We start from the raw sequence: 18963 nt of genomic DNA on the forward strand, positions 1-18963 counted from the left end.
AAAAAAACGTTTTGGAATTTTTAAAAAAGTTTATGAACGGCAAATGTAACATTGCTTCATGTCTCTAAGGTACAAACTACATCCCAAATGAAACTTAGGGAAATGTTTTAAAATACTGTTTTAATGAACGTCGAAAATTTAACAAGCTGTAATTCTCTGAACTTAAAAAGAACCCCCAAATAAATGTTTCTGGTTTTTGCCAAATTCTTTCCAATTTCAAAAATCGAATAAACCCAAAAATGTTACATTTCTGGACGTGCTGAATGTTGCAATTGAAATTTTTTTTAAAAACTTTACAAAAACTTCATAAAATATTTATGTACTTTTAAAAATTTTGCAAATTATTGCCGAATGTAACTCCCCTTATGTTCTGTTTACGGGTTTATAATATTATTTTTTTTTAAAATCAAAAACAATGTTTACAAGAAACTATTATAAAAATAATTTTTTTAAATACACAAAATTATAAAATTTTGTTTTTTAAACACCCTTTTTTTTCCGCATGAGCAACACGCCTTAAAACCGAACAAATATTTGGAAAATTCGTTTATTACAAACAAAAGTAGAAATACAATTAAAATTAATTAAAAAAAATTTCAAAACTTAATATGATAATATAGAGTTTTTAAAATTCCCCTTTAAAAATTTTTTGCTTTTTTCTTTACTTTATTTCATAATTTTGTTTTTAGTTTTTTACAAATTCCGCATTTTTCTCGTTTTTTCTACTATATTTATTTTAAATTTCATTTTTTTTACATGAAAACCGCTTTTAAAAGGTTGTTGATTTAAATCGTTTTCTCGTTTCATTGCAGATTCTTTGTTTTGTTTTTTTTTGTTTCATAATTTGTTTTTTTTTGAAAAAATTTTTAAAATTATTTTTTTTTCTTTTTTTATTTCCCTTTTTTATATATGTATTTTGCCCAAAAATTTTTATAATTTCTTTTTTTTTTTTGCTTTTTTTGCTATTTTTTATTTGTTTTTATTTTTTTAACAGGTTTTAAATATCTAACTCTCTTTCCATTCCCCTTCCCCTTTTTCATTATTCTTCTCTCGAACACCATTTTTTCTAATTTTTTTGTTTTGTTTTTTTTTTTAAATTTGTTTTGTTTTGTTAAAAAACTTTTAACTCTCTCATTTTGTTCAAATAAATCTTTTTTTATTTTTTTTAAATGAAAAATTAAATAATTTTTTAAAATAATTGCATTTAAATTATGTTATTTTTTTTTAATCATAAAAAAAAAAATTTATAAAAATAAATTGTTTGTTCCCGGGAAAGCCCCTTAAGGTCGCGCCAAAATTGGGAGGGGAATCCGGGGCTCAGGACTTGTCGGGGGGTTTTTTGTAGAAAATGCACTACCTTTTTGTATTAAAATTTCTTTATTCAACTAAACCCATTGGGGTTTTTTTTTTATTCCATATTTTAAAAACTGAAGTTTATCGTGTTGCGGGACTGACTTTCTATTACTCCGCGTATCGCCAAAAAACTGCGAGTCGATGCTAGTTTCGCGCCCCGGTTTAGCGAATCGTGGTTAGGGATTTTGTGCTGCGACGGGGGAGTGTGCGTCTCTACTCCTTTTTATTCGTTTTTTTTGGATTTTCCCCCCTCGGAAGGGGGTTTTCCGGCAACAGGTTTTCCCCGGTCGAGAATTTTAGGGGCAACGAAGCAGATTCAATCCTTCTGCTTTGCTTGCAGTTTTATCAATTTCTTTCCGGTATTCCGATTGTATGCGTTTTTTTTAAAAAGGGTCTTTCTTCGTAATTTTGATTTTCGCGTATACCTCGCATCGTATCGTTTTTTTAACGCGGTCATTATCGTCGTAATCTGATTCCCGTATACCCCCAGTATCTTTTTAACGCGTCTGCTGTCTAATTGCGGACAAAACGAGTACCATTTTTTTTTATTTGTTACTTTTATGTTAATTATTGTTTCTTGGGGGGTATCCCAAAAATTTAAAAGAAAAAAGCAATTTTTTTTTGTTTTTTTTATTTTAAAGGTTTTTAACTAAATATTACCAAACAATTTTTGGGATTTGTATTTTTTTAAAATATTTTAAAATTTTTTTTTGGATTTGGAGATTAAACCAAAACGCCCAATTTTTTTTAATTTTAGAGGGAAAATTTGGAAAAAAAAACAGATGTGATCTGTTCTTGCATAATTGGGTTTTTGGAAAGCATGTCCTCTCATAAAAATAATACAGTTAAGTCATCCGGTGTCGAAACATTTTTTCCGAGGTCCTAGAAAATTTAATGAATTAGAGATTATTGCTTCCTATTCTTTTATTACAGAAACATACCCATTTTACGTTTTTTTTTATTCCATGGTATGCGCAAATTCAAACGAAAAACAAAAATATTTTTTTTAAGGGATATTTTTGTTTCAATTGCAACAAATTGATAATACGTCTTTACTCATTATACTTATTACTCGTCTTCATTTTAACACACATCACACAATTTATATTATTTTTTTTTTGTTAATTTTTTTATTCATTATCGTTAAAAATCGAAATATTCATTATTATAATTTTAATGTTTTAAAATGTTTTTTGTAATGTTGCAAAAATTTATATTAATTAAGGTAACATCGTGTTTTTTTATTATATCATCAATATTAAAATTATATATTTATAAATATGTATTTAATTGCTAATAATAATAAAAATTAAAAAAAAGTTAATTCTATTTATAAATTAATATAATAAAATGCAAAGTAACATACAATTTTCGTAAATTACATGTTACAGAAATTACACTGATTATAAAAAAATTTGGGTGAAGAATTTAATCGGAATACAATTAGAAAATATGGTGGCAAAGTCAATGTAATAGCTATCAGATGTTTAGTGAAATCAGCAGTGCGCTGTCGAAGGAGATCATAAAATAAATAAGATTATTTTTTGCCAAGTTATAGATTTTCTGCCTTAATACTAAATATCCTATTTTAAATTATTACTGGTGATGAAACCTAGACTAGTGATACAAAAATTATTGTTACAATTAATTATGTTTAAAAATATGGAAATTATGTATGAAAAAGTGTCCATATTTTCATGGTTTTTGAAGGAATGTGGATCATGTTGCTGATTTTTTTATTCTGAGCATTATAATGAATAATGTATAAGTGCGTAGTGCGTGCGGTGCGGGCGTGCGCGGGGTGTGTGTGTGGGTTGTGTGTGGGGTAATACACGTTTTTTTTGGATAGCTAGATAGCGTTTATGTGTTCAAACATGTAACTATTTCACAATCTTTTTATACAGTACATTCACAGTCACGTTTATTTATTATAAATATAAATCACATCCGTTGTCTCACCTCATGTTAATATATGTATATATATTGTAGGTTATATAATATATGTAAATGTTAGAAGTAGTTTTTAAATTAATTTTTTTTGTCGCAAGTCTTTAATGTTTATATTTTTGTTATTGCAAGTTTTTAATGTCATTATATATTTTAAATACCATTATTTTTCAGATATGTTTTAAGATTCTGTAAGATTTTGGAGATATAGTTTTTGACGCGGACTTCAACTTTTCGGCTTTTTACTTGCCCTCTTCAGTGCGAAAAAAAAATGTGAAAAAAAATCCTATAAATAAATACATAAAATTTTAATAAAAAATCCGCAATCATAGTCTTAATTATTAGTTGATCATAGTTAAAACCAAAAAAAAATTTTTATGAATTGAGACTTAAAAAAGTTCAACAAAGTAAGAACCCAATTTGAAACAGAAGATTTGTTCCGGTTTTCATAAAAATATTAGAATTATTAAAAAAAACTTTTGGGTGACACTTTTACATACCCAAAACCCTTATGTTATTTGACGAAAAATCCCTCGACTGGCAATGATTAGTTCATCCTCTCCAAATTATTTTAATTTTTTTAACTGAATTTAAGAATTTTATTTAATTGAAAATGGTTCCACTAAAATTTTTGTGAAAAAAAAATTAAAATTAAAAAAACATAACATGTCCATGGAGACTTGGAGATAACCGGTAGAATAATTTCCATATGTCGAACCATTGTACATACATATATCAAAACGTGAAATTTTAATAATTACTTCGACGAATATTTTCTTGAAAAATTGTTTGTGAATAATTTGTTCTGTAAAAATATTTTAACATATAAATCATATTTGTACTTTTAAAAACCATTGTTCAATTTTCCTGTTTCACTTCCTCTTTCCAGAAATTTCCTCAACAACCATGTTTCTGTTTACCGTCATTAATAAGCAGCGAGTTATTTTAAAATAAAATTTATCCGACATCTTTCACACAATAAGCATTCTTTCTAATCTACCGATGATGAGCATTATTTTTTTATCGTGACACGAGTCCTCGAAATGCTCGCCAGTACAAATATTTGCGTGTTCTTTTTTTATTACCCTACGGCATTGTCAGTTACTACCTGCCACCGATCCCCGGTCGACCGCATGACGCTTTTCTTGGTCAAAATGTTTTTACCCCACCCCGTCTAATATCGACCATTTGATTCGACGAGCTATCCTTGCCATACGTATACCCTAACTGTTTTTACCCCACCCCGTCCAATATCGACCATTTGATTCGACGAGCTATCCTTGCCATACGTATACCCGTACCCCCATACCGTACCCTACGCAACTTTAGCTTAAATACCTCATCTAATCCTTAGACTAGTAAGATCTCGTTTAGCTCAACATACTAGGACCCTGCTCGGAAACACGAAGGCCCCAGGTTCAAATCCAGAGGAAATCAGAAAAAATAAAAAAAAATAAAAAAATTCTCATCCCCACCTTTCGGGGCCAGTCGCCATTTTTTTTCCCCAACACCCTCTCCCCCTACACCCACACTCGGAACCAGACGCCGGTGGTGGGGGAAAGATAAGATAAGACACGGCGCCAGACGGGTCGGTGGTGGGGGTTTGTTATGACGGGCCATAGTGCCCACTATACTACTACTGTACAAAAAATAGGGGAACATGAAGAACCTCTTACATCTACATCTGCGGATCATATGAAACCGTTGGTAGATTATGCGAGCGATAATTCAGAAGAATAAAATAATAAACATTTGAGGACAAATGTTCGTGCAGAATGGCCGAGTGTGGAAATGAATAAAGTACACATGTAGTATGCGTGAGCGAGTGTGTGCACGTGATGGATGAGTGATAGAAGAGAGCGACAAGAAAAGAATGCGAAGACAATTTTCAAAACAAGATTCCAAACTTGAAAATAAGCCAAATAATGGACATGTATGTGTATGCGTGATAAATGCGTGATAAATGCCTCTATGAGAAGCGAGCTCGAATATAAAAGGCCGATGCCGATCAAGCAAGTATTCATTCGCAAGTCGAACAAAACACTTCGCGGGCAATCTGTACTATTTGCTGTCCTTCAATAAATCATTATAAATTCAACATCCTATAATATTAATAAAAATATAACTAAAATTCTAAAAAATTGAAAATCTTTATTATCATAATTTATTATAAATTTAGGAATTTTATATTTTAAAATCAAAGAATAGTTTATAAAAAATATTAATTTTGGAGATTAAAGTTACAGTTAAAAAAATTATTTTTTTGAAAGAGCTGATAATTTTAAGAAAAATAAATATTTTTAATTTACAAAATTAATGTTTATTTAAACTATATAAGCTATTAATTTTGATAAATTATTAAATTAAGGCCATGTGTAACGAGCAATACGATATTATTTTATTATTTAGAAGAAAATTCTTAATTTGAAATAATAATTACACAAACGTTTCGAGCTCTACTTGCTCCTCTTCAGTGCGCAAAAAAAAAATAGTGATAATAAATAACGATAATAAATAAATACATAAAATTCTAATAAAAAATCCGCAATACATAGTCAATATAAGTTATATAGTTAAGTCATAGTTAAAACGCAAAATATATTTACAATGAATTGAAACCATTAAAATAGTTCAACAAAGTAAGAACCCAATTAGAAGCAGAATGATTCGTCCGGTTATTCATAAAATATTTTAGAATTATTAATAAAAACTCGGAGTGACACTTATACATTGCTCCAAATGAACCACTTATCGTTATTTGACGAAAGTCCCTCGATCTGGCAATGATTATGTCCATCCTCTCCAAATTATTTGATATTTGTTAACTGAATTTAGAGAATTTATTCAATTGTAAAATAGGATTCCACTAATGTGTATGTAAAAAAAGATTAAAAATTACAAATTAAACTAAATACTAAAATATTGAACCTTTATGCTTACAAATTGTTCCGAATAACTTGAGATGACGATGCTTCTAATTGTTGTTGGCCTTATTGTTAGTACTTGACTGTTGTCTAGTCTTTTAAAAAGTCGAATAAATAGGTGTCAGATCTCACAAAATAAACATTTACATAAGTCTAAAAATTCGATATTTCTTCTAGAATGTCGAAATACGCGTTGTTAAGCAATTCGGTGTCTGTGTTATTATTTATACCATGCCTTTGTTCCTTGATGTGTATCATTTCCGAGATAAGTCTTTTATAATAATTAGATTCAATATCAAGTATTTTAACGTTATCCCAATCAAAAGCATGTTTTTTATCTATAATATGTTAAGAGAAAAAAGAATGATTGGAGGAATAAAATTTAATATTATTAATATGATATTTTAGTATAGTGAGTAATTTTCTTTTGGTTTGCCCAACATACGAAGCTTCACAATCCTTACAATTAATTTTGTAGACAACATTATTATTATTGTTGCCCGTCTTATACGTTAAATTTATATTATTATTATTGTTATGCACGTTTTTGTCCTTGTGGACTTTAATTAATTTGTTAAGATTATTTAGACAACGGTATCCTACTCTGAAATCTGATTTTTTTATTGTCGATGCTATTGTCTCAGAAATGTTATTAATGTATGGAATGACGAAAAATTTTTTCTTGCTATTATCTTCTGCAATTTCTTTTTTTCTATTGTTGTTCAACTGTCCATTGTTTAAAACTCTTATTTTCTTATTTATTTCTTTAAAGATTAAATGAATAGGGTAACCGTTGTCCAATAATATTTTAATACACAGTTCTAAATTTTTCTTATGATATATGGGATGAGATAATAACAATGCCCTATTAATAAGATTATAAATTACTCCTATTTTATGGCACATAGGGTGACTCGATAAAAAAGATAGTACTCTACCTGAACATGTCTTTTTTTGAAACCAATCTAAGTGTATGACGTTATCTATTATTTTAATGTTTAAATCTAGAAAATTTATGCTTCTATTAATTTCGTATTCAATCGTAAATTGTAGTCGTTGATTGTAACTATTAAACTTATTCAGTACACTATCAATTTTATTCTTTGGTGCCACCATAATAATGTCGTCTACATATCTATAATATATTCCAATACCAATGTCCAATTCATTAATTATTGATTCTTCAAGATCTTGCATAACAATATTAGCAATTATTGGCGATAACGGAGAACCCATAGGTGTGCCATAAACTTGCTTGTATACAATGTCATTGAATGTGAAGTATGTTGACGACAATATAAATTTAACCATGGAAATGAATTCATTTTTTGGAATTAATGTATGTGTATTGATATAATTCCATCTATTGCTCACACTTTCTATTGCAAGATCTATCGGAATGTTAGTGAATAGTGAAACCACGTCTAATGATATTAGAATATCTTCCGCACCAATTTTCTTACCCGCTAGCTTGCTGTAGAGTTCAAAACTATTATTTACATTACTTTTTCCCGTAGGAATACTATTTGAAATGATTTTATGTAAAAATGTGGCTATCGAGTAAAGCGTGGTATTAATCGATGACACAATTACTCTAAATGGAGTATTCTCCTTGTGTATTTTTGGGAGACCATAACATTTTGGAAGAAGGGAGTCGCTGGAACGTAGTGAGTAATATTCTTTATTAGAAATGTACCCTTTTTTTTGCCATTTCTTAAGAATATCGTTTAGTTCCTTTTCTATTTTGGAGGATGGGTTCTTTTTTATGATAGAATAGGTGCTATTGTCTTCAAGTAAACTTTCCATCTTATTCGTGTAATATTCTTTTGTCATCGCGACTGTTACGTTGCCCTTATCAGCCCTTGTAAAAACCAAAAGCTCGTGGGCAAACCAAAAGAAAATTACGCACTAGACTAAAAGAGCATATGAATAATATTAAATTTGATTCCTCCAAGCATTCTGTGGTCTCTGAACATATTATAGATAAAAAACATGCTTTTGATTGGGATAACGTTAAAATACTTGATATTGAATCTAATTATTATAAAAGACTTATCTCGGAAATGATACACATCAAGGAACAAAGGCATGGTATAAATAATAACACAGACACCGAATTGCTTAACAACGCGTATTTCGACATTCTAGAAGAAATATCGAATTTTTAGACTTATGTAAATGTTTATTTTGTGAGATCTGACACCTATTTATTCGACTTTTTAAAAGACTAGACAACAGTCAAGTACTAACAATAAGGCCAACAACAATTAGAAGCATCGTCATTTCAAGTTATTCGGAACAATTTGTAAGCATAAAGGTTCAATATTTTAGTATTTAGTTTAATTTGTAATTTTTAATCTTTTTTTACATACACATTAGTGGAATCCTATTTTACAATTGAATAAATTCTCTAAATTCAGTTAACAAATATCAAATAATTTGGAGAGGATGGACATAATCATTGCCAGATCGAGGGACTTTCGTCAAATAACGATAAGTGGTTCGTTTGGAGGAATGTATAAGTGTCACTCCGAGTTTTTATTAATAATTCTAAAATATTTTATGAATAACCGGACGAATCATTCTGCTTCTAATTGGGTTCTTACTTTGTTGAACTATTTTAATGGTTTCAATTCATTGTAAATATATTTTGCGTTTTAACTATGACTTAACTATATAACTTATATTGACTATGTATTGCGGATTTTTTATTAGAATTTTATGTATTTATTTATTATCGTTATTTATTATCACTATTTTTTTTGCGCACTGAAGAGGAGCAAGTAGAGCTCGAAACGTTTGTGTAATTATTATTTCAAATTAAGAATTTTCTTCTAAATAATAAAATAATATCGTATTGCTCGTTACACATGGCCTTAATTTAATAATTTATCATTGTTTTTATTGTCATACGAGCTTGAGCATTGGTATGTGATGGTTTGATTAGATATTAATTTTGCATTGCTATTAATTTTGATCTTTTAATTTATAATTATTTATATATGATTATATAATAGTTATATTAGTATTAATATATAAATATATATTAGTTTTATTAATAATTGTAGAAATAATAATTTTAATTTTAGTTAAGAATTTAACAAGGCTCTGTAATATAAATATAAATTAACGTATAAGACAGGCAATAAGAGCCAAATCGCGGATGACAGTGCGTTATCCTAACAAAACTAAATTTTTTCGTTAGAATTAAATACCTGTGCACAAGGCACCAAATTTTTACTTGGACACGGCCAAGATTTAAAATTGGAATAATCTCTACAAGATTACAGAGATATATTACAGAGCCTTGTTAAACTCTTAATTTATACACGCTGGCTTAAATACGTTTGTTTACCAACATTAATATATATAATAGAGAAAAGTATAGAATCGAAAGGATCTGAATAGCTCAGTTGGAAGAGCAGTCGCCCGGCAAGCGAAAGGTCTCGGGTTCGATTCCCAATTCAGCAACTTTCGGATCTATATTTTTCTCTCACATTTATTTCCATAAGGGGGAACAGGGGATGTATGGAATTAAATCTCTTGTAGAGATTATTCCAATTTTAAATCTTGGCCGTGTCCAAATAAAAATTTGGTGCCTTGTGCACAGGTATTTAATTCTAACAAAAAAATTTAGTTTTGTTAGGATAACGCACTGTCATCCGCAATTTGGCTCTTATTGCCTGTCTTATACGTTAATTTATATTTAATTTTAGTATTATCTCTATTAGTATTACAAATATAAACGGCTAATAAGAGCAGATGCAACATCAAGGTTAAACAACTAATTTATTACATCTAATCCATGTATATTGATACAAACAATACAGTTTAAATTAAAACTATAAAAATAGAGTCAAAAATTGAAACAAATTAGGAAGCGCTTCGATGGGGGGTGGGGGGTATAAACATTGAGAGAAATATTGATTTGTAAGTGTCTGAATAGCTCAGTTGGAAGAGCAGTCGCCCGGCAAGCGGAAGGTCTCGGGTTCGAGTCCCGATTCAGCCGACTTTCGGACCAATATTTTTCTCGCCTATTTCTTTACAGGGGATGTTAAGAGAAGGAACAGGGGGAATTTTTGATATCCCAACCACAGGATTCAAATTCCTTTTCAAATGTTCTTTCTTTCATAATTGTCGCAATAACATCGCGTTTGGCTCTATTGGTCGAGAGGAATCAAGTGGAGATTGTGGCTTTAATTATATTATTTTTAGAATTTGTGTTGTTAGATCAATTATTGTTTCTTTAACTTGTTTAGTTCAGATTGATATAAAAATATTTTATTTAGATTATTAGATTATTAGATTTTCGGATCTATATTTTTCTCTTGCATTCATTTATTTATTTTCCGTAGGGGGGTTAAAGGGGGTATTGAAATTAAATCTCAAATATGAGATTATTTCATATTTTAAAATCTTGGCCGTGTCCAAGTAAAATTTGGTGCCTTGTGCACCGGTATTTAATTCTAACGGAAAATTATTCAGTTTCGTTAGGATAGCGCATTGTCATCCGCGATTTGGCTCTTGTTGCCCGTCTTATACGTTAAATTTATATTGATATAAAAAGATTGGTAGCTTACCGGCTGAAGCCGTGGACAATGACTTTGAACGCGGTTCAGCCGTAGGCAATGGCTTTGAATGCGGCTTATTCACTCACCGCGTCGCCGCTAGATGACGGTGTGGGAAATCGGCCGCTTTACACACAGAAATAAGAGCGGTTTTTGGCGCGCAATTATACATAAGCAGTTTGTGCAAGGTGCTCAAATTATCGTCTTTTCTCTCATATCTTTACCTCTTAAGGGTCTTTTTTGCTACTCCGGTTCTCGGTTCAAGACTTCGTGTGAGTCATACTCACCCGCTCTCACATCTAATGCAAGAATAATTATCAGAAGATACGGTCTGTCACAATAGATAACCTCACTCTACCGTCTCAGGGCGGGAGAGACGTCGCTCTCCCGTTCTCTGATTCAGATTGTTTTCACAATAAAGAGGATGAAAAAATTAAAACCATGAATTTGTGTGAGCTCAACCTCCCCCAGAATATGTTGCAAAATGATAAAATGGAGTATATAGTGGATACACGAGACAATCGTAAAAGATCTAGATCTGTGACTTCGGATGATTCTTCCTCTGCCCAGGGACTGACAGATCCGTCAACAAAACCTGAAGATCAAGCTAAGAAAGAAAGTAAGAAACCAAAAGTTAATAATAAAAAAGATAATTTGGAGACTTACTTCTTACAACAAGCATGTCAATCAGAAAATAATTCCTCAAAAGTATCGGTAAACTCTTCTAAGGCCTTTTTTAAGGACAAGACCGCTTCTTCAAGGAACTCAGGAAGTGAAACTCTATACAACCAGCACTGGTATGACCGACACAGCAAAGCACCGTTTGTAGTTTATGCAAGAAAATTGGGAGACAGCAAGATCGCAAAGTCTATATCCATCATCGAAGTTTCAAGACTTCTCACTAAAGCAAATATAAAATTTTTGTCAGTGGAATTCCATTCGTGGAATACGTGGAAAATGTCTTTTGACACATTTCAGGAGGCAAATTTAGCTATACCCACAATATAGCTCAAGAATTAGACTTAACGTTGTTTATCCCTAAGTACATGGTTTTCTGTAAGAGTGTAATTGTTTTGGAAGCGTTTTTGCGACGATCGCTCGCCTCGACTTATTGTCTGCGCGAGCGAGCACACAGCTGATCAACCAAAAAACTATATACATAAACACGGCTTGTTATTGCCCGCGCTCTGACTTCGTGTTATTTCCCTTACTTTTCTCCGAAACCGGCGGGTTCCTGCAATCCGACGGTCGATTCCGAGAAAGGTCTGCGTTCAGCCGTCTAAGCGACTACAAGTCAGTGATACTCTATCGAAACAGTTTTCGCTCTGTATTTTTCGAAAAGTGCGTCCACCGAATACCTCCGAGTTTGTGAATTTTTGCGCTGTAGCGATTTTAACCCGCTCCCGTTGAAAGAAGGACGAGCGAAAGACTACCAGACTAGAGGAACGACACCATAATTATTATTTAATTAATAAAATTAAAGGGAGCCTGCGAAAACCAACCCGGCTATCGTTAATCTTCCCTAACATTCCTTTGCCCACCGATCGTTCAATAAACGATTCAAACCACACATAAATTTTGGTCCTTCGAGCCGGATCGGTGGCAAGACGAAACCAAGTATTGACGATCTGCCGGCATCATGTCGAACGTGGAGGAGATAATCAGCGATCAGACACAGCTGATGTATTCTGTCGCACGAGTTCTGCCAAATTTCAAGAAACTTGGCCAAGCCCGGATGACTCGTGCCGTTACCAAGGAGCGCCTCGCCAACCTGAAGGTCATCTTTTCGAAGTGCCAGGAACTCCATTCGAAAATCACTCGTCTGGCCAGTGATACCCAGAAGCAGCAGCTGCCTTACTTCAAGGAGCAGCAGTTTTTCGCCTGCGAGGACGTCTTCAACGAAACATCCGACTACATGGCAGAAATTCTCGAGGCCTTCGAACCGGGACCGCGGAATCAGTCAACAACCTTGGACGTAAGCAACCCTTCCGAATTCTCTCGCCGTCATCACATTTGCCAAAGCTACACTTACCGACGTTCGAGGGAGGCTTTGACAAATGGGAAAATTTCCGCGACCGATTCACCTCGTTAATCGCTAACGATACCTCGCTGTCAAATGTCGATCGTTTGCATTATCTTTGTTCGTGTGTAAAGGGTGAAGCTAGTAAGGCGTTGAGCCACCTCGCGATTACAGACGCGAATTACGTTGTTGCGTGGAACCTCTTAATTTCACGTTACGAAAATAAGCGACGCTTGATTACCGGGCATTTGCAAATATTAGTTGATTTACCCGCGGTTCCGAGTAAAAACTCCAAAGACCTTCGGTACCTTTGTGATCAGACCAACGCTGCGATACATGCGTTAAGAAATCTCGGGCGTCCGGTCGAGCACTGGGATGATCTATTGGTCTTCCTCGTTTCGCAAAAACTTGATAAATCAACTCGGGAGGCGTGGGAGATAAAGCTTGGCGAAACCAGCGAGTATCCTCGCTTTAAAGATCTTACGCAGTTTATCGATACTCGAATTCGCGCATTCGACGCGATCGCTCCCGCGAATCCGAAAGAGAAAGCATCCGAATCGAATAAACCGGCGAAACGCCACGTACTCGCCTCCAATTCCGGCGTTCCCGCGAACGTCACGTGCCCTGTCTGTAAAGCCAAACATTTATTATACCAGTGCTCGACCTTCGCTAGCAAAACACCGTCCGAACGATTCGAGTTAATCCGTCTCAACCGACGGTGTATCAATTGCTTCAGCGCGAAGCACGTTGTGAAGGAATGTACGAGCCCGCGCACATGCAAACAGTGTTAGAAAAAGCACCACTCGCTCTTGCATTTTGACACATCTGCCAATCAAGGAGATACAGTCGAATCCGCGGTCGCGACGACGTCGAGCGACTTGAGTAATAGCGACGTCACAACGCATCTCTCCACAAACATGGTGTCACCGCAGGCCGCGATTCTCCTCGCAACTGCCCGCGTTTGCGTGCATTCGCCACAAGGACGCGTAGTTACTGTTCGCGCATTGATTGATCAAGGTTCCGCAGTCACGCTTATCACCGAATCAATCGCCCAATGCTTACGGTTACCGCGCGTCAAGCAAGCCGTTCGGATTGCCGGCATCGGCGATAAACAATCCGTATCGCATCACGCAGTTACCGTCATCGTAACTCCTGCGTTCGGCGAAGAACCTACGTACTCGACGACCGCTCTCGTTCTCCCCTGCTTAACAAAATATACGCCAAATCGTACAAATTCCGCGGGTCGCTGGTCGCATATATCTGGATTGCGTTTAGCCGATGGAGATCTCATGAGTCGCGATCCGATCGACGTCATTATCGGCGCCGACCTGTATGGCCTGATCCTCCTCGACGGTATTCGAAAAGGATCCGTTAACGAGCCTACGGCTCAAAAAACCACTCTTGGCTGGATCCTCTCCGGACCCGTCACTCCCATCTCCACTGATCCACGCGCCTCTGTGCAGGTGCATCATGGAACCGTCCTTGAATCTCTCGATTCCATTCTCCGTAAATTTTGGGAAATTGAGGATATTCCCCTCTCATCTTTTCCAAATCCCGAAGATCTCGAATGTGAGGAACATTTTTCGTCCACTCACTACCGCACGCCTCAAGGGCGTTACGTCGTTCGGTTACCCTTTAAAGGTCACACCGCAGTCTCGTTAGGCAAATCGCGCGCCGTCGCTTTCGCCAGCCTTCAACGCCTCAAACGGCGTTTCTTTCGTCAGCCGGAAACGGCTTCCGCCTATCGCGAATTCCTTACCGAGTATCGTCAACTCGGTCATATGACCATCGCGCCAGCGGATAATCGCTGTGGGAATGCACTCCATCGCTATTATATCCCGCATCATGCTGTCGTACGAGACAGCAGTGCCACGACGCGCTTACGCGTCGTTTTCAACGCGTCGTGTCGAACCTCTGACGGCACATTCTTAAACGATCACTTGATGGTCGGGCCTAAGCTCCAGCTCGATCTCGCCACGGTGCTAATGCGATGGCGTCAGCATCGCTATGTCTACACTGCCGACATCGCAAAGATGTATCGGCAAATTTTAGTTGACCAACGCGATGTTGACTACCAGCGGATTCTGTGGCGAGAGTCTCCAGAACAACCAGTCGATGAGTATCAACTACTCACAGTTACCTACGGCACCGCGTCCGCTCCTTACCTCGCTCTCCGTGTTGTGCGATAGTTAGCGCAAGATGAAGGCGCCTCATTTCCGCTCGCGGTTCCGGTTCTCCTTTCGCAACTTTACGTCGACGACAGCGTGTTCGGCGCCGACGATAAAATTCTCGCGCGCCAGACTCGCGACCAACTTGTCGCCTTATTAGAAAAGGGCGGTTTTTGCTTGAGAAAATGGGCGAGCAATTGCGAAGATCTCCTATCGGATATTGATCCGTCCGATCACGGTCTTGCCTGCTCAAAGGAGCTATATGATGATGAGCGATTGAGCGTGCTAGGTCTCACGTGGGACCCGTGTCGCGATGTCTTTCGGGTTAAAGTTTCCCTCCCGACACATATCTCGAAAACGAAACGCGAGATCTTATCAACCATCGCCAAACTATTTGATCCGCTCGGTTGGATCACCCCCGTCGTGATTACCGCAAAAATATTTCTGCAGACATTGTGGCAATTAAAATGCGATTGGGACGATGACATTCCCGGCGATTACGCAACCGACTGGGAACGCTATTATTCGCAATTATCGTGCCTTCATCAACTCGAAATCGCGCGCTGGACGCGATACGGCTCTCATACATTGAAAACGGAGTTACACGGTTTCTCAAACGCCTCTACGAAAGCCTATGCGGCGGTAGTCTACCTCCGTAACATTAACATCGACGGATCGGTCGACGTTTTCTTGCTCGCCGCGAAGTCCAAGGTCGCCCCTCTCAAAACATTAAGCGTTCCGCGTCTCGAGTTAGCAGCTGCACATCTTCTTTCGCGCCTCGTGCAGTTCGTTCGAACGACGCTTCAACTGCCGAACATCGAAATACATTGTTGGACTGATTCCACCATAACACTAGCCTGGCTAAGTAAATCGCCGTCTTGCTGGCGAACGTTCGTAGCAAATCGCGTCGCGGCCATTCAAACGACCTTACCGGACATACCGTGGCGCCATGTTCCGACTTCCGACAACGCCGCCGATGCCGCGTTCCGTGGTCTTGCTCCGAAGGAACTAGCTCTACATCCGTTATGGTGGCACGGACCCCCGTGGCTGTCTTTGCCTCCAACCTCTTGGCCGAACGGCAATCTCATACAAGATGAGATCACCTCCACCGATCTTTTGGAGAAACGACACGTACACGTCGCGGATTCTCCGGCTCCTCCGGAATTATGGGATCTCGCTTTTCGCTTCTCATCATGGCCGAAATTGCTTCGCGTTACCTCGTATCTAATTCGATTCGGGAATCTCGCGCGACGGCGAAATCAATCACTCGAACGCAGCTCGCGCGTCGACGAAATCGCTGCAGCCAAAGCGTACTGGCTCCGCTGTATACAGGCAGCTCTGTTTCCCGCTGAATTAGTCTGTCTCGCTGCGAAAAGATCCGTGTCCAAATCCAGTCCGCTTTCGTCTCTCAATCCTTCGCTGAGCGACGACGGACTCATCCGCGTCCGCGGACGTCTACGTCACGCTCGCCTGCCAGATTCGACGAAGTACCCGATCGTCCTTCGGTCGCATCCTCTTCTTTCTCTCATCATCGATCATCACCATCATCGCATGCTACACGGCGGTTCACAACTCACTCTCGCATCCTTACGTTCCGAATTCTGGATTCTTCGCGCTCGCACTTGTACCCGCGCAGTCCTTCACAAATGTGTGCAATGTGTCCGCGAGGCTGCGACCATTCCAAATGAACTCATGGGAGATCTTCCGTCGGTTCGCGTAAATCGCGCGGCGCGACCGTTTTCACACACGGGAGTCGATTATGCTGGTCCTATTTTGTTGCGAAGTACACCCGGGCGCGGACACAAGTCTCATAAAGCGTACATCGCCCTGTTTGTATGCCTCACCACTAAGGCTATCCACCTTGAAGTCGTGACCGATTATACTTCCGCAACCTTTATCGCAGCGTATCATCGGTTCGTGTCTAGACGAGGTCTTCCCCAGGGGATGTATTGCGATAATGGCACAACTTTTCAAGGAGCCGATCGCGAATTAGCCGATGCACATCGTCGCGCCCTCCGCGATCCAAATTTTATTGAGGCGACCGCTTGCGAAAAAACATCGTGGCATTTCCTTCCCCCGGCCGCCCCACATTTCGGTGGTCTCTGGGAGGCCGGTGTGCGTAGCGTCAAAACGCACCTCAAACGTTGCATAGGTGCTCACACCCTCACGTACGAAGAAATGAACACCCTTCTCTGTAAAATCGAAGCGTGTTTAAATTCTCGACCGTTATCCGCCGTGTCCGAGAATCTGGAAGACTACCGCGTTTTAACTCTCGGGCATTTTTTAATCGGCGCTTCGTTAGCAGCGGTTCCCGAACCCAGCGTTCTCGACTTGCATGAAAATCGACTGTCACGCTGGCAGATGACGCAGCGCATCACCGAAGGTTTTTGGAGAGCTTGGCGCAACGATTACTTGCTTACTCTCCAACAACGCCCAAAATGGCGAATTGTACAAAAATTAGCGCGCGTCGGTCAGTTAGTTCTTCTACGAAATCCGCAAGCTCCCCCGAGTCAATGGGAGCTCGGCCGAATTGTTGCGTGCCATCCCGGAGCCGACGGCTTGACGAGAGTCGTTACCGTCCGAACGAGCCGCGCAGAATATAAGCGCCCTATCACCAAAATTTGTTATCTTCCCGTCGACATCAATCAAGAGATGTCAATGATATCCGGCTCGGCGGGCGGAGATAAAAGTTAAGCGAGCACTCTCTCTTATATATATATCTCGCTTTGTTTGTTTGCTTTTGTTTAATTTGTTTTAAAATTTAATCAATTATATTCTTATGTATACCTTTGCCACTGGTCTCGTAATCACGAGAAGACTGTTCAAATCGATAGAGTGGATCTCTGTCAATCGATTGTAAACGGTATCGTCGTTGGTGCAAACCGAAGTGCATCTATTGTTCGTCACAATGCGCATTTCGAATGTGTTCATTCGAGGCGGGCGGTATGTTTTGGAAGCGTTTTTGCGACGATCGCTCGCCTCGACTTATTGTCTGCGCGAGCGAGCACACAGCTGATCAACCAAAAAACTATATACATAAACACGGCTTGTTATTGCCCGCGCTCTGACTTCGTGTTATTTCCCTTACTTTTCTCCGAAACCGGCGGGTTCCTGCGATCCGACGGTCGATTCCGAGAAAGGTCTGCGTTCAGCCGTCTAAGCGACTACAAGTCAATGATACTCTATCGAAACAGTTTTCGCTCTGTATTTTTCGAAAAGTGCGTCCACCGAATACCTCCGAGTTTGTGAATTTTTGCGCTGTAGCGATTTTAACCCGCTCCCGTTGAAAGAAGGACGAGCGAAAGACTACCAGACTAGAGGAACGACACCATAATTATTATTTAATTAATAAAATTAAAGGGAGCCTGCGAAAACCAACCCGGCTATCGTTAATCTTCCCTAACATTCCTTGCCCACCGATCGTTCAATAAACGATTCAAACCACACAGTAATCAAAGGCATTCCTATTGACATTCCTCTAGAAAAAATCTCAGCGGTCTTGGAAAAAGAGAACCCTGGACTGAGAATAAGTAATGTGTTCAGACTAAAGAGAAAGGACTCGACAACTAAAAAATGGGTGGATTTCCAGTCGGTATGCATAGAGGTTAAAAATCAAGATTTTCCCAAAACTATTAAATTATGGAGAGTTAATCTCTTTGTTTCAATATATATCCCTTCTATCAGAAGATGTTATAAATGTGGTAAAATGGGACATACTAGTAAAAGCTGCATTGCGGAACAGGAATCTTGTCTGAACTGTGGAGGCCTTAACCCCATCTCTCCTAATGACCCATGCAAAGTTACGCCTAGTTGTGTGAACTGTAAGGAAAGTCACCATACTCTCAGTCGTGATTGCCTCAAATTTAAACTAAACATTGAGATTAATAGAGTCATGACACTAGACAATCTATCATACATAGAAGCTCGAAGGACCATCTTAAAGACTCAACAGTCAAATCATTCATTAAGTGTGCCAGACAAAA

General features: G+C 37.5%; 1 protein-coding gene across 1 annotated transcript; it reads left to right on the forward strand.

The window, feature by feature from the left end:
* The first annotated feature begins 13729 nt into the window (after nt 1-13729).
* On the forward strand, nt 13730-17674 carry LOC114933989 (uncharacterized). Its single transcript, XM_085489074.1, has 2 exons — nt 13730-14992; nt 15113-17674. The coding sequence occupies exons 1-2, from the start codon at nt 13730-13732 to the stop codon at nt 17672-17674; spliced, it is 3825 nt and encodes a 1274-aa protein (XP_085345200.1).
* The last annotated feature ends 1289 nt before the right edge of the window (nt 17675-18963 follow it).

Source organism: Nylanderia fulva, unplaced genomic scaffold (genome assembly GCF_048542155.1).
Source record: "Nylanderia fulva isolate GAGA-0341 unplaced genomic scaffold, ASM4854215v1 Scaffold786, whole genome shotgun sequence".
Taxonomy (NCBI): Eukaryota; Metazoa; Arthropoda; class Insecta; order Hymenoptera; family Formicidae; genus Nylanderia; species Nylanderia fulva.

Bases quoted from the DNA above. Each gene is read 5' to 3' on its own strand.
- LOC114933989 (XM_085489074.1), top strand. From the start codon at position 13,730: ATGGTGTCACCGCAGGCCGCGATTCTCCTCGCAACTGCCCGCGTTTGC. The intron at 14,993-15,112 runs GTGCGATAGTTA...CTCGCGCGCCAG, and splicing joins CTTACCTCGCTCTCCGTGTT to ACTCGCGACCAACTTGTCGC.